Genomic DNA, 24,536 nt, shown 5'->3' with positions numbered 1-24,536 from the left:
TCGTCCCCACGATATTTATCGTCATATCGCACAGCACTACCTGTAGGCAATGGTGGACGTGTAAAACAGAGCAAATTCTTACCAAGGTCGTGTTAGTGATGCCCCCACCCCTGAGTCCCGTCGCTCTCGAGTGCTTGAAGTGTCTGTTTCGTTTAGAGACACACCGTCCCTGTCTCCATCGCTGGGCGTATTCACCGAGGTCCCTTCGAAATCCAACGTAATCTGACTGGACGACTGCGCATCCGTCATCTCCCCCTCCCCCTCGCCATCACCCTCTGGCAAGACATTCTTGGACCAATGATCCACGATCTGCTGCAGGCCGTTCACATGCTGCAGGATATCATCTAAATGCGGGAAGAGGTCCTCTTTCTCCAGGTCCATCAGGTCTCCAGTGCTGGCATACAGGTGTGAACCCGGCACATTGTCATAAACACTGATCCGGCTTCCCCGAGGGCAGCAGCGCGTCACCGGCCTCTGCTCTCTGTGACCGGCAGTCTTCACAACCCGTGGCGGCCGAACCCGTTCTGGCTCTTGGACCCTCCAGTTTCCAGTGTTCCCACTTGCAGGGGCCAGGCTCTCAATGGACAGTGCCTTAGGGAAGGTTCCCGGCTTGTGGTCCTTTGGGATGTGCACCACCAGGTCATCGTAAGAGCAAAACTCGTGTCTGCGGCTCTGCTCTACAGGCCTCCTCCTTTGGGGGACGCCAGAGAGCACATCCAGATCTTCCAGGTACACTCCTGCTCTCTTGCTGGCACTATGGGGTTTGGATACACTCTCCTTCAAGTCGGGCCCGGTAATACCACTGTTCTCTAACTGGCTAGTCTCCTCACTATTAGCAAGCACGGTTGAGCAATTGGAAGCAGACGGTGACTTTTCAAAACTTAATGTCTCTCCGTTGACTATTGGGACGCAGTGCATTTTTTTGAGAGCTTCTGGTTGGCTCTGCAGGATTGGCCCACTGATGGCCAATGAACGGCGCTCTGGGCGTCCCACCGAGGGTGCCCACGACCGGCCCAAAGTCTCCATCCGCCGTAAGAAGTCCTTGGCGCGTGTGCGCCCACGCCGCCCACTTTTGGCAGGAAGTGAGTTGTAGTGAGGCAGGTCCCGGGGCACACTCAGTGGGGCGAGGGAGGCGGAGTCAGGCATGATGGAGAGGGAGTCCTCGCTGTTCAGGGAGCAGATCTCCGGCTCACTCAGGTCGGTCAGGACGCTCTCGCTGCTCACTGTAGTTCGCATCCCCGGACCTTGTAAAGTACTCCGCCCATCTGCGCCCGCCAGGAGGAGGTCAATGTCCTGCAGACGAGACCAGCGGCGGCTGCTCCTCTCAAACGTCCATCTGCTGCTAATGGCCAGCAGGTCGTCCTCATCTGAATCCTCGTTCTGCAAGAAATGGGAATATTAGAGTAGAACCCATTAACTTTAGCTATTTATACAGTAACAGTACAACAAATGATAATGCAAGCGCTTTATAACTGATATGTAAGATATGAAGTTATCATGAGGTGCTTCTCAGAACTTTTAAGGGTTTAAAATTATGTTACTTGGCAACCTTAAATGTTCTGGTACTGCTTAGAAATATAAGATTCAATTGACTATTTGCAAAAATAACAACGGACACATCTGTCCGCCAATCACAATCGCTCATAATCTACATAATGTGAGGTACAACCCCAAATCAGAAAAAGTAGGGACATTATGGAAAATGCAAATGAAATAAATACACAGTGATTCTAATGTTAACTTTGACTTTTAACTCAACTCAATATCATTTAGTAATAAACATATATTCTTATATTTCAGGCCTTTAACACATTCCAAAAAAATGACTGATGAAAAGAGCCTTCGAGAGAGTCTCTCAGAAGCAAACATTGGCAGAGGTTCACTAATCTTCCAACAACTAAAAAAAAAAAAAAAAAATCTAATAATTTGAAACAAATCACAGAATTGGATGTTTATTGTTAAATTAAATAAGTTTGACAAGATAAAACGACCGTTTCTGTCTCAGGAAGCCACTCAGGTGCTTGTGCAGTCTCTTGTCATCTCAAGACTTGACTACTGCAACTCTCTACTGGCTGGTCTTCCACTGCGAGCCACCAAACCACTACAGTTAATTCAGAATCAGCGGCAGCACGACTCGTCTTCAATCTTCCGAAGTTCAGTCATGTGACTCCTTTGCTGCGTTCCCTCCACTGGCTTCCTGTTGCCGCCCGCATCCGATTCAAAACCCTGACGCTGGCCTACAAGGCAAAAAACGGACCAGCAGCTCCTTCATACTTGATGGCGATGGTCAAAGCCAGATCTGCACCAAGAGCTCTTAGAGCTTCCAGTACGGCTCGGCTCGAACCTCCATCACTCAAAACACACAGAAAACAGACATCCCGACTCTTCTCTGTGCTGCAGGACCGAGGTGGTGGAATGAACTTCCACTGGATGTCAGAACAGCAGAGTCACTCGCCGTCTTCAAACGTCGACTGAAGACACATCTTTTTAAAGAGTTCCTAAACTAAAAAAAAAAAAAGGTTCCTAGGGTTCTAAACATGATTAAGTTCTATGTATCTCTTGATCCTAGTCTACAAACTAGCTTTGGATATCTTAAGTAACTTTGAAGCACTGTTGTAAGTCGCTCTGGATAAGGGCGTCTGCTAAATACCGAAAATGTAAATAAAACACAACACATATCAGGTTCATAGTGTCTGTAAATAAAAAATCTAAGTAAATGTTCGAAACAATGCTTTTTCATTTTATTTCATTTGATTAGACTTACAAATCTGGTTTGTTAGGACATTTTATTGAACATGCACATACTTTGTTTTTTTTCTTTCATAAAACTTTATTCTGCATTCATTTTTGAAGATCACATTTACAGCTTCACTTGCAGAATTTTCATAGCTCAAAAGTAAGATGAACTTACTCTGTATTGTATTTTCTAACATTCATGTAATGTGATGTCTAACAATAAATAAAGTAGAATTACAATGGAAGATATAGTAGAGAGGTGCAGTTAGTACTAAGAAGTCTAAATGGTCCATTTTCAGTGACTTGTTGACACTGCATTGTGATTTAGTTTTTATTAGTCTTTATTGCACGTCTGAAATGCAGGGCAGAATGTACAATAACAAATAAAATAAAGTTAACCAGACAATCATATATCTTCTGTCTGCAAAAGAATATATATATATATGTCCCAGCCTTTTCTGATTTTGGGTAGTAATTTACAATCCTATCTGTATAGAGTCAATTCCACATTTGTCTGATGGGACTACACCCATTCTGCTCCATATGTTTAAATAGTCTGCATGCTACAGATGGTTCTAATAAACGTTAAAGAGGATAAAACTCAAACTCCTGGGCATCTCACAGCAGAGGAAACAGCTGTGACAGCTTTGGCAATACCCTCAGCTAATATCATCAAACAATCATACCTCAAACACAAGAAAATAATACTGAAGAACGTCAGAAGAATAAAATAACATTTGAGGAATGTACAAATTAACCTGAAACAGATTATCTGACATTTTAAATAACACAACAATGGAAGAATCTCTAATACGCTGAATTAAATAGGAGAAAAATAGATTTTCAGTCTCTGTCAGGGTATATTTAGGAGAACAATGCTTCAGGAATAAGAATTGACTAGTGAAGGGAAAGTATACAAAATACATTTACAGGTAACACATGCTCCCTGAGATATAATTGTGAGCAATAGTGGGCCAATAAATCCAGGAACCTCCAGTAATAAGTTGATATGTTCTCTGTTCGCTGAACAATATATCACAAATACTGATATATTTTACTGTCACATACAGTTAATGTAACTTATATGCCTTATATATGCCTAATTTAAACTCTGCGTTAATTTAATTTATGCGCTGAAACATTTACAACAAAACGTTTTCTAATCAGAAACTACATGCAAAGCAAATAGTTTTTCCCCATCTTATAAATGACATCTCTCAGCCAATCACAATCGCTTAAAATCTACATAAAGTGAGGTACAACCCCAAATCAGAAAAAAGTAGGGACATTATAGAAAATGCTAATAAAAAAATACACAGTGATTCTAATGTTAACTTTGACTTTTATTTTTATGGCAGAAAGTCATAAAACTGTTTTATATCTCATGTTTTGTCTGGTCAACTCAATTTCATTCAGTAACAAACATCCATTCTTATCTTTCAGGCCTTCAACACATGCCAAGAAACGTTTTGTTAAATTATTTATTTAGTGTAATCTTGGTATGTTACTGTTTAGAAAACAGACAAACACTTAGAGAATAAAACACATTTTTACACTTAATTAAACTTTTAAGTTTATTTTGCTGCAGTTTCAGTGTTTTGTCATATCAGCAGGAATATTGTTATCACAAAAAAAATGTTAATGCACACAATTAATCTGACTAATCACATTAATCAAAACTATTCTAAAATTATTATTTAATTATTTTTAAAATTAACTTAAAAAAAGGCAAGTACCAGTATTTACAATGCTTGAATCATGATTCATTTTAATCATGATTAATCACAGAATATTATTGTTATTAAAACAATTATTGCTTAGAAAAAATAACACGACTCATATATATCAAATATTATTTCACTTTAGCAGTCTAACACTGATCCTTTTATTTATACTTAAATACCAAATATTTAAAACTTAATCTTAAAGAGAAGGAATTAAAAGAAAATTTTGAATTAATCACAATTATTTTTTTTTAATCAAGTGACAGCAATAATATACTAAATATACTTTATTAGGAATTTCGTATCATATATCGGTACCACTTTAAAATAAGTCTACCTTTATAAAGGGTTTATAAATGGTTTACAATTAGTTTATTAATGGTTACTAATCAGGTTGCAAATGCCTTAAAAAAATCATTAATAATCAGTTATAACACATACGTAGAAAGGGCAACAATATAGATGGCAATATAGATTATTAATGATTTTTAAGGCATTTACAACCTAATTAGTAACCATTAATAAACTAATTGTAAACCATTTATAAACCCTTTATAAAGGTAGTCTTATTTTAAAGTGGTATCCATATATCGCAATTTCTCTCAAGCATAATGAGATAAGGACTTTTTAGCCATATCTCCCACCTTAAAATTTGACTTACCTATTAGTAGAACAGCAAAAAATATATATTTTTATGATTTTAAAAGAATAAAACTGAAATAAATAAAAATAAATAAAAAAGCCTATTTTATAGCAAATATAAAGCAGTACTCACTCTCTTCTTGGGGAAGCCCACGTCCAGTTTCATGGGGGCGCACTTGTTCAGAGTGTTGAGCCGCCTGGAAAAAAGGTAAAGACACCAGGAGTTAAGAGTCTACGAGTCTTTCAGTGCAGCATTCCTCAGCGGAGTAAAGGAGAGGCAGAATGAAGGCAAGGAAATTAAGATGCTCAAAGTTACTTAACCCCTGTTAGCTCCTCCCACTCCCAGGTACAGAAAAAAAAAACCCTACAAAGGGATGTGATTGGCTGAATGAGCAGAAGAGGATGGGCAGGTCAGTGAGGACTCTCGCGCTCCTTCAGAAGAGGTCAGACAGGAGAGAGTGACCATTACAGAGCGTGTGCTCGCGTAGAGGGGAGGGGCTCGGACCCTTCGCTCACTCCTCTTTGAAGTCACCCTTAAACAGCTCTTTACATTCTGATCTGACTGATCTTCACCCCAGGAGCAGCACAGTGCACCCCCAACACACACACACACACACACACACAGCCGTGTCTATCCCTCAGACGCTCAGACAACCTATCACTTTCATTCTATTACAACTTTTAAATGCACATAAAATACTATCGGTCAAAAGTTTTAGAACACCATCCATTTTTTTCCCTTTATTTTTACCATTTAAGCTCTTCAGGTCAAGTCAATAACCGGAAATGATACAGAATCCAGTGTACAGGCCCTTATAGGACAGCAAGTGAATTAAAAAGTAAAAAAAGTATATTGTATAAAAGTAAATGTATATTGTAAAACTATAAACCCTGACAAAAATCATATATTGATTTAAAAGTGATTGTTTAGCAAATAATTTTGATTAAGATTAACATTGATTAAGAGTTTACAGCTAGTAAGTAGCAATGGAAATAAACTTAGCTCTATAAATGGATAAAAAAAAAAATCCAGTAGTAAAGCACTTACACAACACACAGTGCATTCACACTTTCATCATAACAACTAGAAAAAGATATAGAAACCTAGATTAGATGACTCTAGGTAACTATTAAAAGAATGAGTATTTTCTTTAGAAAAAATTTGCCTTTAGCTTAGTTTAACCTCAGGTGGCCAGCGTCATGAGGATGATTTTGGCAAAAATGTCAATTTTGCTAGAAAACAAAACAAAAAAAAGAAAAGAAAAAGACGATTATTTTATGGTAATTAACGTTGCCATTCCTTAACTTACACTTAAATGCTGTTTTAACTAAAATGATGCCAAGTGATGAAGTGTTTCAAGTTGTGCTGAAATATAGAGATGCCATTGTTCAATCAAATATATACTCTGTGATTGACAGTTTTTCCCCAACTTGACTGTGATTGACAGGTCAGGACTGTGGGCAGGCCAGTCCAGTATCTATACACTCTTTATCAGCAGTCATGCCTTTGTAATATGTAAAGCATGTAGTTTTACACTCATCTTTGGACGAGACATCTTGAAGGCAGCATATGTTGATCTGGGATCATGATTATGTTCACCTGTTGACTTCACCTGTTTAAAATCATATTCATGTTTTATGTTTTAAGTTTTAATCTGACAATGTCCCAACTTTCACACAATATTGCAGAGCTATAATGGGTGTATACTAACAAATGAAATTTTAAATACGTTTATCAGGCAAAACATAAAACATCTTGGGTTGATTCTGTCTGCAATGATATTGCATTTTCCATACTGTCCATACTTTTTTATTTGTAGTTACATTTAGGTACATTAATTATATTATATTATGAAGAACCTAGAATTTAAATTTAGCATTTATTACATTTATTACATCCAGCATGTTTGATTTGTGGTTTCCTGGTGATTAGGTTGTTTATTGTGTGTGTTGTTTATTAAGTGTTGATATTATTTTTTTGGGTTCAGAAAATGCTCTTAAGTGCAATTAAAATCCACATATTACACACAAAATAAACACAGAGAGTCCCTATTAAAGACTCCAGACCCCTTTCTATGAAAGCTGCAGAACATCGAGACCCATTATTTCACTCCCAGACCCAGAGACTGGGTGCTGCTGGCACCTTCAACACCTCATCCCTCAAACATTCCCAGCTCGTGACATGCGGCGGTTTCATCAGTGTTTAAATGACCTCTCCGTGCATCTGAGGACCGACGACTCGACTTCATAAGTTATTTTGTGTACCTAATCATGCGGCTTGATGACTGAATTTCAGCCTTATTAAACACCGGGGGTCCAGACTGCCACAGTTATGAGGAAAATGAGTGTGTTTAAGCTGTGATGCACACGCGGACTCATTCTGTAGAGAGGTGTGTGTGTTCTGTGACAGACTTCAGATGTCACTAACGCTGTCATTACTGCTGTTAAAGAAGGGACTGAACCTGCTAAAACACTCGCGGCTGCTGCTTCTTCACACAAACACACACACACACAGCCATCTGTTAGTGTCTAGCGCCAGTCCCTGGCCCCCCAAGGCTCCCTCCGGCCTGTGAGAGGGACATCAGAGTGGGCTCCACAGGGGAAACATTAGGGATCAAAGCGGCGGAGACAGAGACACACTTTATGGAGGACACGGGTCAGACAGCTCCAGAGGTGGGGTCGCCACTGGCCCCGTGCCACTACAGGGCTAAAACACACTTTTCCGTCCACTCTCCACCCTCTCTCATGCACACTTCACTTGCAAGAGACAGGAAAGACACTTTTCTAACACCTCTGATTCCCTCTACTGCAATTTTTCCTCGTTCAACAATTTTTGCATTCCTAACAAAACTATAAATCAAATGCAGTGTGCTATTCAGTATTCCACTAATTCAAAAGTGGCAGGCTGTTTTATTTAGATCTGCCGGAGTCATTAGATAATCACACTCTGATAATGTTTTATATTCTCTGTTTTACATAAATCCAGTTAAATCTAATTCCATCTCTCTGCCTTCCTCCGAGTTACTGACTGCCCACCTGTCTGACCCGATACTGATGGATGTTGGACCCTCAGGCTCTCATGTCCTCTGTCTGGCCAGACTGGAAGTTTCTGAAGTCAGCTCTTCTCCATCCACCACCACAGATCAGCTGCTCATCATCCATCTTACTCTATAAGCCATTAGTGGTGCTGCTATACACCTGAATATATAAAACCTATGTGGATGTATGAAAGACTTTTTAAAATTAATTTAAAAGCCGTTTGACCAGTGGTAGGATGGTCCCCCCTTTAATGTGAGTCTTGGTCCTCCCAAGGTTTCTTCCTCCTCCTGCAGCTCTGAGGGAGTTTTTCCTTGCCTCCGCGCTCACTGGGGGTTCTGTATTCTGTATTTTCTATGTTTAATGTTTTGCCTGTTTCTTTGTCCTGTAATCATGTTTCTGTAAAGCTGCTTTGTGCCAACACCTGTTGTAAAAAGCGCTATACAGATAAATTTGATTTGATTTGATTTGATTTAAAGATGAAGTAGAAAATTGGGAAGTTTTGGGGTTTGATCAAGCAAAATCAATTTCATGCAATTCCGTTCACTTGCTTTTTTTCAATTCACTTCAATTTTTTTAATTATTCAGGTTAAAAAATAAAAAAATAATTTTATTAGCTCCTAACTTGTCAATCCTTGCGTGATCTCCCAACACAACCCCAAAATCAGAAAAAGTTGGACAGCAGGTGTCATGAATGACCCAGGCAGGGAGACGAGGAGACGGACGCAAGTGCAGGTAGGGTGAAATAAATGAATAATTTAATAAATAAATAAAGAAACGAGAAACAAGTAAACACTTAAACATAAAACAGGGAGATATATACAAGGAACTAAACACTAAGCAGGGAACTGGGGAAACGAGAAAGAAACAAGAAACTAGAAAACTAAACAAGAAATAAACACGGAGCAAGAACTAGGGCTATGAAACGCGGAGAAACACAGAGAGACAAAACAACAGGGGAAGGTGCAAAGACCGACGAAGGACAAGTGACAGAGGAGATCTATTTAACCAAACAAGAAACACACTAGAATAGGAAACACCTGGGGAAGGGGCGGAGCTACAAATGAGACACGTGGTGGAAAAGTACTGAGACAGGAGACACAGAGGAGCACAGGTCACGTGGGGAAGACAAACAGACACGAGACGAGGCCAGGACGTGACAGCAGGGAAAATGTACGTTTAAAAAATTGCGCAAATGTTTACATAGATAAGCGAGCTAATAGACTAAACACCACAGCCTGTACTCACACTGAGACTGAAATCGCGCATTTAAATGTTAAAGCTTTGAATCTGATGGTACTTAATCAAGCGAATGACCTTTCAGCTGTTTTGAGGCGTATCTTCCTAACTAATTCACCTAGGTTTGTTTGGGTTCCCTCTAATTCAAACTTAACACAGATATTATTATATTAAAATAATATCACAATATTTCATGGTATTATCGTGATAACGATACTCTTGGCGATATGACCTAACACTGAATTTAAAATAATTTTATTTCAAGAATACACTGCTGCAACAAAATGAAAACTAAATGTTATTATTGCATACGATATGATATAGCACACCCCTAACTGAGATATTCCTGAAGTCAGTGATCCAGAATGTCATGATAATAATAATAATGCACTCCATATATCTCTATATATCCAGGATTAAAGTAAAATAAATGATACTGGACAGATATAATCTAGTAGTAGTAGTCTTTAGTAGATATATAATGGGAAATGAGAACAGTGTGATTTTTTTAAACAGTAAAAAGTAGTACCCTGATGTGATAATAAGTGGTGAGTAATATGGCACGATACGTCGGGGTCTAATATTGTTAACGATATTCAAAAATGTTGACAATATTATTGCGTACAAAACAATATGGCACACCCCTAGCTGGCAATTAAAACAAAAAATATATAATAGTTATGGAGTGATGTCAACAGGTGATTATAATCTTCATGTGATACAACAGCAGCATTCATGAAAGGCAAAGATTAATAGAATGCATGAGAAAAGCTAAAAGAGAGATTGCACATTTCTCCCTCTACAGAACATAATAGTATGAAATAATTTAAATAAAAAAACAAGGAAACAAGCCTAAACTGAACACATGATAAAATTAACAAACGAAATAAAGTTGACCAGACAGAACATGAATTAGCATGGGTTTACACAGTCTGCAATTCAATTACAGTAAAAGTAAATGTAAGAAACATGTTTTATTAGCATTTTCCATGTTGCATCAAGTTTTTTTCATCTACCATCCTTCTGTGTCCTCTTATAATTCTAAATCAAAACCATTGTCTCTTACCGGCACAGCGGCTCCACCAGATCTCTGTCGAGGAAGTCATGGTCCTTTTTGACAGCAGAGATGTCAATGGGAAACTGTGAATCTGCAGGAATATAAATCACACACTTCACCAGACTGTTAAAAATACAAATTTACAAATGTTCTTTACCACGACCCAGACAAAGTGTCAATACATGTTTAGAGTCTGAAGTTTGTTTCTTTGATTTTACTTTGTTGCTATGAAGTTAACGTACCTAATAAACAAATATTGCATTTGCATCTTAGCCTGCATTATTTTAAAACCAAGAAGAAATTAAATGCAAAGTTTAGTTTGGTTAAAGGGTCCCAGATGAACACTAGGGTTTGGGCGGTATCCACTTTTTTCATATCGTCATACCGAGTCAAAACATGTGGTATACAGCGGTATACAGTATAACCGTATACCGTATAGTCCTGTGTTTACATGGTTACAATACAGTCAAATACTGGGTTATACATATTTAAACTGAAAAATGATCAAATACAAAGTTTAGTTTGTATACAGACAGAGAGTAAATGTTTGAAACATATTTAACTATTAGAGAACTTGACTTAGCGAGTCCCGTAGTGTTGAGTTCTGAAGATCACTGGCTAAGCTAGCATAACTGCTAACAGCACAGCACAGGCCGATAACATTAGCTAACAGCATAACCGCTAACAGCAAAGGCCTGTAACCTTAGCAAACAGACTTACCACTAACACCACAACAGAGCACAGAACTCTAACGTTAGCTGCCTAACAGGATAACCACTAATATCACAGACTGATAACGTTAGCTACCAGACAAACAGGATAACTGCTAACTGCACAGCACAAACCGTTAACGCTGGCTAACAGGCAACTGCCAAAGCATAGCACAGGCTGATAACATTAGTTAACAGGGTAACAGGTTAACCACTAACAACACAGCACAGGTCGATAACATTAGCTAACAGGATAACCGCCTACAGCACAGCACAGAAAGATAACATAAGCTAACAGGCTAACCCCTAACAGCACAGACAATAACACTAGCTAACAGGCTAACCGCTAACAGCACAGACAATAACATTAGCTAACAGGCTAACCGCTAACAGCACAGACAATAACATTAGCTAACAGGATAACCGCCTACAGCACAGCACAGAAAGATAACGTTAGCTGACAGGCTAACCGCTATCACCACAACACAGACCGACAACTGGTTCCCACACGCTAAGATCATATTTGCTTGAGCTTGACTGCAGATCCACCAGGTATCATATATATATATATATATATATATATATATATATATATATATATATATATATATATATATATATACTTATTTTGTATTATTCTGTGTTTAATTTATGTTGAATATGTTTCTTATTGTATTGTGTTGTTGCTGCTGGATGCCTAAATTTCCTTCGGGATAAGTATCTGTCTGTCTGTCTGTCTATCTATCTATCTATCAATCTATGACAGGTTATGTTGGTTTAAGACTTATAGGCAGCTGTTTAGGTATAGATGAGTTAGCTAACGGACTAAACACCACAGCACAGACTGTATTCCTGCTAAGTGAGACTCAAATCACTTACGTTTAGATGATAAAAGCTTACATCTGAGAGTACCCAGCCAAGAGAAAGGTCTTTAAGAGGAGCTTTTAGCTGTTTTGTAGAGAGTATCTTCCTAACAGGTTTATTAGCAAAGCTAAACCTGTAAATTGGAGATATATTGGAACCTCTAGTGAATCTCACTTCTACAATTTACAGTAAGATTTTGATCAATAGCGAGATCAACACTGCTTATATGTATGATCATTCTCCTCCGATGACTCAAAACATCTAAATAACTCATTGTTTCCCATGTTTTCTCATGAGAGCTTAGCTATGTGCTCCCAGTTTACTTGGCATTAAGTGTAAGATTGATGCAAGCTTTTATAAGGGGGGTCATGAAGAGGAGGAGGAAAGAGGATGCAGGGAGAGAGAGAGGGTGAGAGAGAGAGAGACATTCTGACTCTTCTGAGGGAAGACTGAGGGAAAGGCCTGAGTTTTCCAGCTAGCGATAGCAGAGCCTTTTTCCCATGACCCCCTGCTCCCCTTAGACAGAAACTCTAGGCTGGAAATAGCTCTGCGTGGCCCTCGAATGGGCCGAAGAGCGGAAAAAACCCTCCCCGCTATAAACTGAGAGCACACAGCTGTGTCAATGCAGCCGCTAGGCTGTTCCTAAAGAATGATGGATGAAAAAGAGCATACTGTACAACACAGTCTGAAATTAGATGACTTCTTTTTATCTTATTCCCTTTATTCTTCCCTTTTCGTCTTCTCAGCATGCTTATCACAGTTTGTGTCAGATCTGTATTTAATAAACCTAAATTGCAGAATATGAAATGTGATGCTTAGAACAAATATATAGACCAGGGGTGTCCAAACTACGGCCCGCGGGCCATTTGTGGCCCGTTTCCTTTTTGGAGCGGCCCGCGAGGTATTTTAGAAATAGAATGAAAGTTGGTCCGCTGTTAAGCAGGTTTTTATAATGTGAGAGTCAAAGTTTGAACGCTAGGTGTCAGAAACGGGTCAAAGAGTCTAAAAGCGGCGAGAGTGGAGTTTTAGCGCAGAAAAACGGGCCAAAGAGTCTAAAAGTGGAGAGGGTGCACATTTCTAGCGCAGAAAAACGGGCCAACGAGTCTAAAAGTGGAGAGAGTGCACATTGCTAGCGCAGAAAAACGGGCCAAAGAGTCTAAAAGCAGAGAGAGTGCGCATTTCTAGCGCAGAAAAAGGGGTTAAAAGTCTAAAAGCGGAGAGGCTGCGCAGTTTTAGCGCAGAAAACGGGCCAAAGAGTCTAAAAGCGGAGGGAGTGCGCAGTTTTAGCGCAGAAAAAGGGCAAATGAGTCTAAAAGTTGCCGTAATTAAGGAGTTTAATATTAAGAGACATCATGAAATTAAACATCAATTTGAAAAATCTTAGTTTACACAACACTGTCAAAGATAAAGATAGTAAGTCAAGTAAAATGGTGTGTAAATGAAATAATCAGGGAAATGTATTATTTAAAGTGGTATATTTCATTATTTGTTTTATTACAGAGTCTTTGGCCCGTGACTTCAAATATATTTCTCCTTCTGGCCCCCAACAAAAAAAGTTTGGACACCCCTGATATAGACTAAGGGCTTTTTTAACACTCTGCGCAAGGCATGTCGCGACGCTCATTGCTATCTTACACCCTGCAAACAGTGTTCTTTCCTGCCTTCCACCTGCATCGTTTAAATAGCAACTGAGCTTGTGGATATATCCACGCCGATAAGTGCTAATGGGTGTAGTGGTTTTAAAGTTTTGTGAAGGTACATTTCTGGCGTATTGCTATCTTGGCAATGGAAAACACAGGTCCGCCACAGACTGAAAGAAACCTAGACAGATGTCAGCCATCAGACGTTAAGTGCTATCTTGGCAGCAGTGCAAGGACCCATACCATGTTCCATAATACAAAATTACATAAAATAAGACTATTCTACGTCAAAACAAAATATCACAATGTGAACATGCTGGTCAGCTTTCTTTGATGTGTTGAACATGGCCAGGTAGCTGCACCATTAAAATAGCAGTCCATCACAATTAGTGCACACCTGGTTCTTAAAGGGAATGGAAAGTGACACACTGATTGGTTTATTTTATATTATGCACAAAACACACCCATGATTATTAAAGAGACTTAGTACAATATATAAATATACTTAAAAAATTATATATAGTAAAGAAAAAATATGCACTAAATGTATATATTTTTTCTTTACTATATACAATTTCTTAAGTATCTTTATATATTTACTGTAATTGTTTTTGTTTAAATTTTTATTGTTTTTATTATTATTATTTGTTTATTATTATTATAATTTTTTCCTGACCTGTTTCTCTGTCCTTTCCTCTGTGCTGCTGTAACATTGTAAATTTTCCCATTGTGGGATAATAAAGGATTATCTTATCTTATCTTATCTTATCTTATCTTATCTTATCTTATGCCTTTTTGCACGTTTCAAGCTGCTCTAGGTAATTAATACAAACATATTATTATTATTAGATAAAGTGCAAATGCTGTTATATCAGAAGCATGGTAAAATTGTGTTAAAAGTATAAATTAACACTACCAATAAAACACCTTTTATTTCTATTTCACTTTTTTGACATAATGAGAATTGGGTGATTGTTTCTTTATATTGTGTCACAATTACAAGATTGATGGAGCGATAAAAATAATTTGTCATATTTTTTTACACTGGCAACCTTTACTGAAACTAAAGTTTTTTAAAAAGGTTTTATCATTCTGTAAACTGCCTGTTTTTAGGTCACACACTTTCTGTTTGACATCAACAACAAATGTTCTGCTTGTATGGCCTATAGTTAAGTGCAACATTTTTAATTTTATACATTTTTAATCTGGCAACAAATCAAAATTAATGAATTGTATAAAGTAAATGCTTAAACGTAAAGAATTAATACTAGTCACAATCTTGTGTTTATTTACTGGTAATTTCTGAAGTTATGTCATGTGTTTAAGTGCATATTGTAGAAATCCACACAAACCTTCATATAGTTGGGCATATTGCGGGAATCCTGCTGCCCTCAGCCAATCGCATGCTTCCTTTGCTTCAATTTCTGAAAAACAAACAAGAAAAAAAAGATTATTCCCTAAATTCTTTATTTCTTTATTCTCTCTTTCTCTCACAGAAACACACACTTTTGGCTGCATAGCTAAAATCACACACATTCTGCTGATCACTGAAGAAGGGCTGATGGCTTGCAAAGGTAAATCAGACGCAGCAGATTTATAAAAACAATTCTCAATACCAGAAAACAATTCTAAAACCCAGATCTATTAATATGTGTCTGTAAACGTACTTACTTAATTCAGTTTAGTTAAAGAATCAAGAATAAATCCCAATCAAGTGTTTTACCTTCCAAATACATCAAAGTACTTTACTGAATGAAACCGTTAAGAAAAACTACAGATACCAATAAATAAATAACACCAAAAACTACTTTCTCTCTGTTTCTTTCTCTTTCACTAAATTTTCATTAGAATTCATTAGAATATTCGTAGTTTGAGGAAAAATTAGAAAAAATGGACAGAGGTGTTAAGGCAGACTCGTCCCCTAAAGGTAGCTGGCTTTCCGTGTACAAAAGGCTTTTAAAAAGAGAGTGGCCGACCTCCAGTGGAGGATTATGATAATTATTTGGCTTTTTTTTTCATTTCTTTGTCTGATTTTGGTATTAGTAAAAAAAACTGGGGTTTAAGGGTTTTATGATTTTTTTTTTAGGTATATTGTTTTATTTATGGTCCTAAATACTCTAAATTATGGACCTAAATAGTGTTTTTACATTTATGATATGGGGCAGCAAAGCTGGATTTTTATTTTTTTTTGCAGTGGAGAGACTGACTCTGTCCTAATGGTAAAGAGGCTGATTATGAAATGACTCAATATTGAGTTTGGTGGATTGAACTGGTGGATGCTTTGAACTGCTTTTTTAATGTGTTGATTATTTGTAAGGAGAATTAAAAATTAGATTTTTTTTTTTGAGTTATCTGGTTACGTTAAAGGTGTCAAAGGTCTCTGTCACATTCTCTTTCTGTTGCACTCTTTCTCGATCTTTCACTTTTTAACTGTTGCTTACTTTCGTTCTCTCATTCTCACTTTCTCTGTCTATCTCTCACTTTCTCTTACATTCTCTCTTTGTCTGTCTATCTTGACCTTCCTCTTCTCGACTCCATGTGTCTTTTGTCCTTTTTCTCCCTCTCCCCCTCACTTTTAAAAGACTAAACAATAACAATAAAAAACATAAAAACTCTGTGAAAGTGATATTTTGTCTGTTCTGTTTTTTGTAAATCCAAGACTCTCTTGTCTTCCTCTTTCGCCCTCTCCCACCCACTCTTCCTCTCCCTTCCGTCTCTCTCCCCAGACGCTGCCCCACGAACTATGGAATGAAAAGCTCTGGAACAGCTGGAGCGTTGAAATGCATGATGTTTAAATAAGCACACTTTCTTTAACTAAGGTCCAGAGCACCAGCACCCCAACAGCTAAAACATGACCAGAAGAGAACAGCAGATTCATGTGCATAACTGCACCTGTACAGTCTGATCAAACTCACAAAACATTCCTGCTGGATCTACGAGCGTTTAGGAGGATAGGTCCTGCTTTCATGGCAGCACACTGAGAGCTAAATCTCAGACTCTGACGGCTGGAAGATGGTTCCACTTCGTCACGGACTGAAGCTCAACACGGCCAGAACTCACACTCAGGCAGCTGCATTTTGAGCACTGAGGTAAAAATACTAGGGGTGTCACGATTCTCTAAATGCTCGATTCAATTTTATGTCCGATTTTAGGGTCACGATTTGATTCGATTCTCGATTTTCTTTTTTCTTTTTTTTTTACAGCAGAGAGGTCTATACCAGTTTTAGATTAGTCTATGGTCAGTCATTTGTTTGATTCATCAAATTTACATAATCTTATTTCAAAAGGTGGGCTTGATATAAGTGAAGCAAAGTGATACAAGTGATCTGTAATACACCACATTAGGCACTAATGGTCAAATTTAAATAATTAAATTAAGATATATATGTAATGCCATCTAGTGGCTTTTTTTGGTAGCAGCAGTGTGCACTATTAAAACAGCAATGTGCAACATAACAAAATAAATAATAAAAAAATACAGGAACAGTCATGTACAAAATAATAGAACAATTAGAGCCTTAACAAACTGAACTCTATCCTACTATAACAGTTAAACATGAAAAATAAGACTTTAAGATTTTTCGGTCCCTGAGAATGAGAAGTTTTTTTCTTTAATAAAGATATATTATTAACTTTATCTGAGAGAAAGATGCTCCTTAAGGTACCAAAACTATTAACGTATTTGAGGCTAGACAAAACAACTGTTATTTTTATATTTTCTTTAAGTTTTTCTTTAAGAAGATGAGAATGTCCACATTCTCTGGAGAAAGAGCTGCTCTTTGAGCAGTCACAATGTCCGAGGGAGGGATCATCAATCCTCTTTTTGACTTCGAGGCTCGAGACCATGACATAATTTCGATCGATTTCGATGAAATATTGAAATTGTGACACCCCTAAAAAATACTCATCATTGGTTTTAGCACTGGTGGTATACAGAATCACCACTAATGATAAAACATCAATGATGAGTAAAACGACTAATTAAAAAAAAAATGCATTTTCAACAGTAATGTGTTTATGCGTTATTCTATACGTTCATGGTAGATTGTTCTTTTGTTCTTTTAAATGTTATCTTAATTTAACTCAACACTGTGCTGTAATTGTATTGAATTGTATGGAAGCTTAAGCTGTAAGGGCAAGAGAAAAATTAAGAAAAAAGATGATTGCATTGGATTGAATAAAAAAAGGCATGAAAATATGTACATATACATAAAATACGTATACAAGACACACTCCACCCTCTTTATTCACATCTGAACCTCCATCACGCACAGCATATGATTCCAATAATAGCTAGAATAATTTACAAAACATAATTTTATCCAATTCCTGTAAATAAAATAATAATTTTTTTTCAAGTTAAATGTTAAAAAACAGACTTTTCTTTGCATTCTGGCTTCCCTCCTTAAGACCATGACATTTAACGTGACTGAAAATACTGCAATATAGCAGTAGTGCGGGTATTGGGTGTGTAATGCAGGTCCGTTTTGAAAAGTTCCAGTTCTGTGTGTGTTCTAGTACAATATAAACTCAAGATCAAGTTCAAAATTAGCCTATTTTCCACTCTGAAAAATAATTTTCATATTCAAACAAAACCTGCAGTTGTAATTAACCCTTGTGTGGTGTTCGGGTCTGTGGGACCCGTTTTATTTTTCATCAAATGATACAAAAAAAATATTTTTTCTAACTCAAACTCATTGGCATTGGCTCATTTTTTGTGAAAAACATATATCAAAACACATTTTCGATAAACACACACTGTACCCCCCCCCCCCCCCCCCCACACACACACACACATTTATATTACACACAGTATGTTTGGCCAAGGGCTAATAAACATTGCTTTATTTGTAAATTTGAGACTAAACTAATTTTCTACTCATATCTTGAGTTTAATTCATTTTCTTTTACATTTTATTAAAAAACTAATAAAAAAAGAGTAGCACTTTTTAAAAGAAATGTAACATAAGAAAGGTAAAGGGCAAATATTAACCATGTAAGCTGTTTATATTGCTTACAATTTAGGTGAAGCAAGCATGTGTAAAGCATTTTAATGTAAAATTGCTTAATTTTGCTGAATTAAATACAAGTAACAAAGTAAACGAGTAACAAAAATATGAACACCACACAAGGGTTAAAATATCCCTAAACAAATCAATATCAAATCAAAAAGCTGAAGTCACAATCTGTTGAATATCCTCCCTCTATATGTACTGTACACGTTCCAGTCACTACACATGCAGCACCAATACCAGCAGCATCTTTACGGCCGCTGCCGGTGTAACCTGTCATCTGCTCTTAGTGGACGAATTACAGGGACAGCTCAGATCTGTTAAAACGTGTCCACTGTGTAGGATCTCTGCTCGCATATGGAAGCCATTAGAGAGAGACGTGATGGGGCCTTTCTCGAGGTGGAAACACGACTATCAGGGGAAGCGCTCAGCAGGGTGCAGCCAAACTCAAACTAACACACAGGAAGCTGCCTCGTAGCCGCTGTGCACGTTCCGCCTCTTCCACTGTTTATTTCTTTGGTTATTTAGGGCTTGATTGACTCATGCACTGCAGAAAAAAATGTTAATTTACAGCTAAGGTTCTTCAAAATTACACATTGCTGTAAAATCTTTTACATTAGTTCGCTATCGTTAGCAGAACATTATTTTTGCAAATAATATTTTAATCTGTACAGTCTTGATCAATCTGTAAATGAATGAAAACGCCTTAAAAAAAACGAAGGAAGAATGAGCTTTAAACCTCCTCGGACATTATTCACCTAATTGTGTGATTTGGGCCTCATTCAGCTGAAACATGCAGTAGTGTTATCTGTTGACTGTATAGTTAGCGGTTAGCCTGTTATGTAACGTTATCAGTTTGTGCTGTTTTGTTAGCAGGCTGTTAGCTAATGTTATTAGTGTTACTGTGCTGTTAGCGGTTAGCCTGTTATCTATCGTTATCAGTTTGTGCTGTTTTGTCAGCAGGCTGTTAGCTAATGTTATTAGTGTTACTGTGCTGTTAGCGGTTAGCTTGTTCTATAATGTTATCAATTTATGCGTTTTGTTAGCGGGCTGTTAGCTAATATTATTAGTCTTGTTGTGCTGTTAGCGGTTAGCCTGTTAGTTAACGTTACAGTCTATACTGTGCTTATAGCGATTAGCTTGTTCCCTTAAGTTATTGGTCTGTGGTGTTAGCCGTTAGCCTGTTGGCTAACATTATCTAACTTTAGCTAGGTTAACTAACTAAGATTTCACTCTTTTAGTTAAAAACAGCTGTACTGAGATCTGATATCTGTACTATGTGGCCAAATGTAATACTTGTTTTTCATTGGACAGTGATGATATGCATGCATATATATTCGTAAAATTTAGAAACTGGGGCGATGTTTATGGGGCAGTGGTGGTGCATCCCATCTATGCTCCGCACAAGTATGGTATATAATAAACTCTGGAAAAAATTAAGAGATCAGTTTCTCTGATTTTGCTATTTATAGGTTTATGTTTGAGTGAAATCAACATTGTTGTTTTATTCTATAAACTACAGACAACATTTCTCCCAAATTGCAAATAAAATATTGTCATTTAGAGCATTTATTTGCAGGAAATGAGAAATGGCTGAAATAACATAAAATGATGCAGAGCTTTCAGACCTCAAATAATGCAAAGAAAACAAGTTCATATTCATAAAGTTTTAAGAGTTTGGAACTAAATATTTGGTGGAATAATCCTGGTTTTTAATCACAGTTTTTTCATGCATCTTGGCATGTTTTACACACTGCTTTTGGATAACTTCATGCCAATCCTGTTGCACAAATTCAAGCAGTTTAGCTTGGTTTGATGGATGTGATCGTTCATCTTCTACTTGATAATATTCCAGAAGATCTTTTTCAATCAATGAAACTCATCATTTTTAAGTGGTTCATTTTTTTTTCAGAGCTGTATGGTTGTCTTGTCTTGTCTTGTCATGTACACCTGAATTACAAGAAATACATAACATCTCTTTGTGGGAGGTTACAGATATTCCCACATTATAGCACAGTATAACAGCATTTCAAGACACACTTAGATAGAAGTGCTAATAAACTGATTTACTTAACATTGATATGAAGTGTAAAAATTATGGATTCCGAACTATGCCGTTGAGGCTCTAGTTGTAGAGCCTTTTAGTAGAAATTTTGTATGTGGAACTTGGAAATTCCAACATCCAAGTTCAAATGGAATGCAGCATTATAGAACTACATTAAATAGTGAATGAAAACATTGTAAGAAATCCCACTTCTGAAATCTGTAAACATATAATGACTATAATATAATGGCGATGGCATGACCACTAAGAATTTCTAAGAAATTAGAAACTGGGGCGTCGAGTGGTCCAGCGGTCTAAAGCGCTGCCACTATGAGCAGGAGGTCGCAGGTTTCGAAACCCTGCTCATGCAGCTTTACCATCAAGCTGCCGGCGCTCAGAGGGAGCACAATTGGCCCTGCTCCCTCCGGGTGGGTACAGTAGATGGCGCTCTCTCCCCACATCACTCCTAGGGTGATGTCTGCAGCACAGGGCGTCTGTGAGCTGATGTATGAGAACCGAGTCGCTGTGCTTTCCAGCAGTTTGAAAAGAAGCGGTGGCTGACTTCACGTGTATCGGAGGAGGCATGTGCTAGTCTCTAGGGGGAGTCCTAATGAGTGGGTTGGGTAATTGGCTGTGTAAATTGGGAAGAAAATGGGAAAAATTAGAAATAAAATTATATAAAAAAAGAAATTAGAAACTGAAAGCTATCCTAAAAACGTCAGCCATTCATGATTGGTTAATTTATGACCACAGGACTGCCGGTTACAAAATATTATCTGTTGCTGGAAGTTTTCCTACACAACAGTGTAGGACCTGTGGGTCTCAGTAAAGTAGCTGATGAATAAAAACAATTAAAGAGATAAAATTAGAGGCTAAAGACCCATTCTGTCTCAAAAATTCTCAAACTCACTTCCTGAGAGAACATGATGAAATCACTTCAAAGCTTGTTTAGCAGTACATAAAAGACACTCCGAAACTTTCTAAAGCTCAGAGGGGATTCTGGGTAGAGGCGAGAGAATGAGGGCAAGAATCACAGACTCCAGAGCTGTGGGAACCAAGTGCTGCTGTTTTTCTGCACCTACTTTAATTAACACAGACCCCTGGCATCTCATTTGTTGTGCGACAGGAAAGCTCGACACAAAGCCACACATAACAAGCAGCCCTGCACGCACCCGCCAATGAGGCCATGCACACAGACTGCCACCATACAAGCCTGAGGTAACACCATATACCGCAAAACATCATTTACTCAGAGACTCTTTCCACACTTTGTTTGGAAGTGGAGTTACACATATGGATAACTTACAAAGCAGATAAAAAGGTGTTTTTTACACAGATGTGTTATCTTTGTGGCAGTGTGAATTAGGGGTGGGCAATATGAGTCTAAAATAATATCCCGATATTTCTGCATGAGAATAATGATCGTAACCCCACTCCAAAATCCACAATGGACTACCTAATTCCAGGTTCTAGTCGCAGACAGTTTTTCGTTGATTGCCGGCAAAAAACAGTGATCGTCATCAAGTCACAGAAGCCCAGAATATATATTTTTATTATATAATATTATATAATTATATATTTTTGATAATTGCTCCACATGTTCTTTACATTTTTTTACTTCTTCTGATTTTTAGTCAGATTTTTCCCATTTTCTACCAATTTAGCTATGCAAATTGTCCCACCCATTCAACTGCTCTTCAGCTGTATATCCCCAATCACTCGACACATGTAAAGAAAGAAATAAAGATAGATAGACAGATAGATAGATACTTTATTGATCCCCGAGGGAAAATTCTACAAAGTCAGCCCGGAAATTCTAAAGTCTTTTTGCCTCTTTTTGCAGCATTGCCAAGTAGCCAGTGCACTTGGAGGAAAGCGCAGCAACTCGGTTCCGATACATCAGCTAACAGACACCTTTGTCTCAGTTGGGGGGGAATCATCTACCCACTCAGAGGGCAAGGCCAATCAGCAATCTCCCGATCACAGTGGCCGTGCTTTAGACCACTAAACCACTCGGCACTCCCCCTCTATGGTATAGTTTTACGTTTCAACGTTTTAACATGACAAAATGTGTTTTTTTGCAAGCCAGGTCAGTCGTTATTTTCCATGGTTAAAATTTTTTTAATTTGTAATCCTGTGTTGCCGATAAGTCATGTAGTGTCAGCGGTCAGAACAACTGAAGGACTTGTGATTTCATGTAGTGTGAACAGAAAATCCACCTGACGCCTCAAAAAGTTGAAAATGTAGTATGAAACTCTCAAAAAGAGAAGTATGTTGAAGGCTTTCTCAACAAAATAACTGAGAATAGACCTCAAGAGAGCAGTGCATTTAGGACAGTACTAGAACATTATAGAACTAAAAGTCTTTTGTGAATAAAAATGATTGAAACCTCTGGACAAACAAAAGCTGCACAAAAGTTCAGAGCAATGAAGTTCTGAACAAGAGGATGCCCAAACATTTTTGGGCGTTTCGGGCCCTTTCGTTATTTAGTTTACTTTATTTTGAAATTTTTGAGATTGCTACATATGATCTTACTGATTATGTGGCCCATTTTTCTGGTTCTTTTACATAGTTGTTCTGAAAACGTACAAACAAACATGCCCATTTGTGTGCAAACACAGACACCACACATATAGCAGGCACCTCCGTGCGGCACCATGTGGCGCAGGCTCTAATCCTGGGGTCCAGGCCTGAACCCTATCATACATTCCTACCCACCTCAATGTGGTAGCAGGCAGAGAGCCATAAGAACGGTCAGCAGGAGGGGAGAAAGGTCCGAAAGGAACCGCAGAGAAGCTGAATACCTCCGAGCCCAGAGGCCACCAATCAAAGGCATTCTCTGTTGGATTGAGAGGCAGGGCTGCCCGTTACATAAGAACAGCGCTTCACGTCTTTAGAAGTCGCTCCACTCCAAAAATGTCCCTCAGGTCTTTTCATCCCCCTCCTGTCCTCTACCCCACCATTCCCTCGTTCTTTCTTTTCTCCTGTCTCACTTTAATTAATTGTCCAGCCCTTCACGACTGAAGCCAGCGCCGCGTCTGTCACCCAAGGGACCTGAAAGAGGCTGGAATTAAAGCACTTCCTGTCCCGTCCGTTTCCAAGGCAGGGTTGAGGAAGGCATAGATAGGTAACCCATAACAACGGGGACAACATTTCCTGCAGTAAAAAAAAAGAGAGAGAGAGAGATGGCAGAGGGAAGAGAGAGAGACTGGTGAAGTGTCATTCCACCGTGTCCACACATTCACAGACAGCTCAATGCTACACAGACAGCTGTGTCCAATTTGACCTACACACACACACACACACACACACACATTCATTCCTCGTCATCCAATAGTCAGACAATAAATCATCAGCTCACACGTCATCACTGAATACTAGGGGTGTCACGATTTCGATATTTCATCAAAATCAATCGAAATTATATCATGGTCTCGAGCCTCGAAGTCAAAAAGAGGATGGACGATCCCTCCCTCTAAACTACGCAAACGGTGCAGCACACTGTAGCGACGCCGCGGACATTGTGACTGCTGAAAGAGCAGCTCTTTCTCCAGAGGATGTGGACATCTCATCTTCTTAAAGAAAAACTTAAAGAAAATATAAAAATAACAGTTGTTTTGTCTAGCCTCAAATATGTTAATAGTTTTGGTACCTTAAGGAGCATCTTTCTCTCAGATAAAGTTAATAATATATTTTTATTAAAGAAAAAACTGTAATTCTCAGGGACCGAAAAAGTCTAAAAGTCTTTGTTATGTTGCACATTGCTGTTTTAATAGTGCACACTGCTGCTACCAAAAAAAGCCACTAGATGGCATTACATATATATCTTAAT

At 38.1% G+C, this 24,536-nt stretch overlaps 1 protein-coding gene across 8 annotated transcripts in view; it reads right to left on the bottom strand.

The window, feature by feature from the left end:
* stard13a (StAR-related lipid transfer (START) domain containing 13a) overlaps window positions 1–24,536 on the bottom strand; it is a 522,041-nt gene that overhangs the window by 356,355 nt on the left and 141,150 nt on the right. For all 8 annotated transcript variants that reach the window (XR_007427471.1, XR_007427469.1, XR_007427468.1 and 5 more), the window contains 4 exons: window positions 15,001–15,072; window positions 10,444–10,525; window positions 5,236–5,299; window positions 83–1,380 (listed from right to left, as the gene is read on the bottom strand). Coding sequence is in view for 4 of the 8 variants with exons in the window: in XM_022681476.2 (XP_022537197.2) it covers window positions 83–1,380; window positions 5,236–5,299; window positions 10,444–10,525; window positions 15,001–15,072 (1,516 nt within the window). In the remaining 4 variants the exon portion in view is untranslated. The remainder of the gene's footprint in view (window positions 1–82; window positions 1,381–5,235; window positions 5,300–10,443; window positions 10,526–15,000; window positions 15,073–24,536) is intronic.

Source organism: Astyanax mexicanus, chromosome 20, assembly GCF_023375975.1.
Source record: "Astyanax mexicanus isolate ESR-SI-001 chromosome 20, AstMex3_surface, whole genome shotgun sequence".
Classification (NCBI taxonomy): Eukaryota; Metazoa; Chordata; class Actinopteri; order Characiformes; family Acestrorhamphidae; genus Astyanax; species Astyanax mexicanus.
This window is presented reverse-complemented; position numbering and strand designations above follow the sequence as displayed.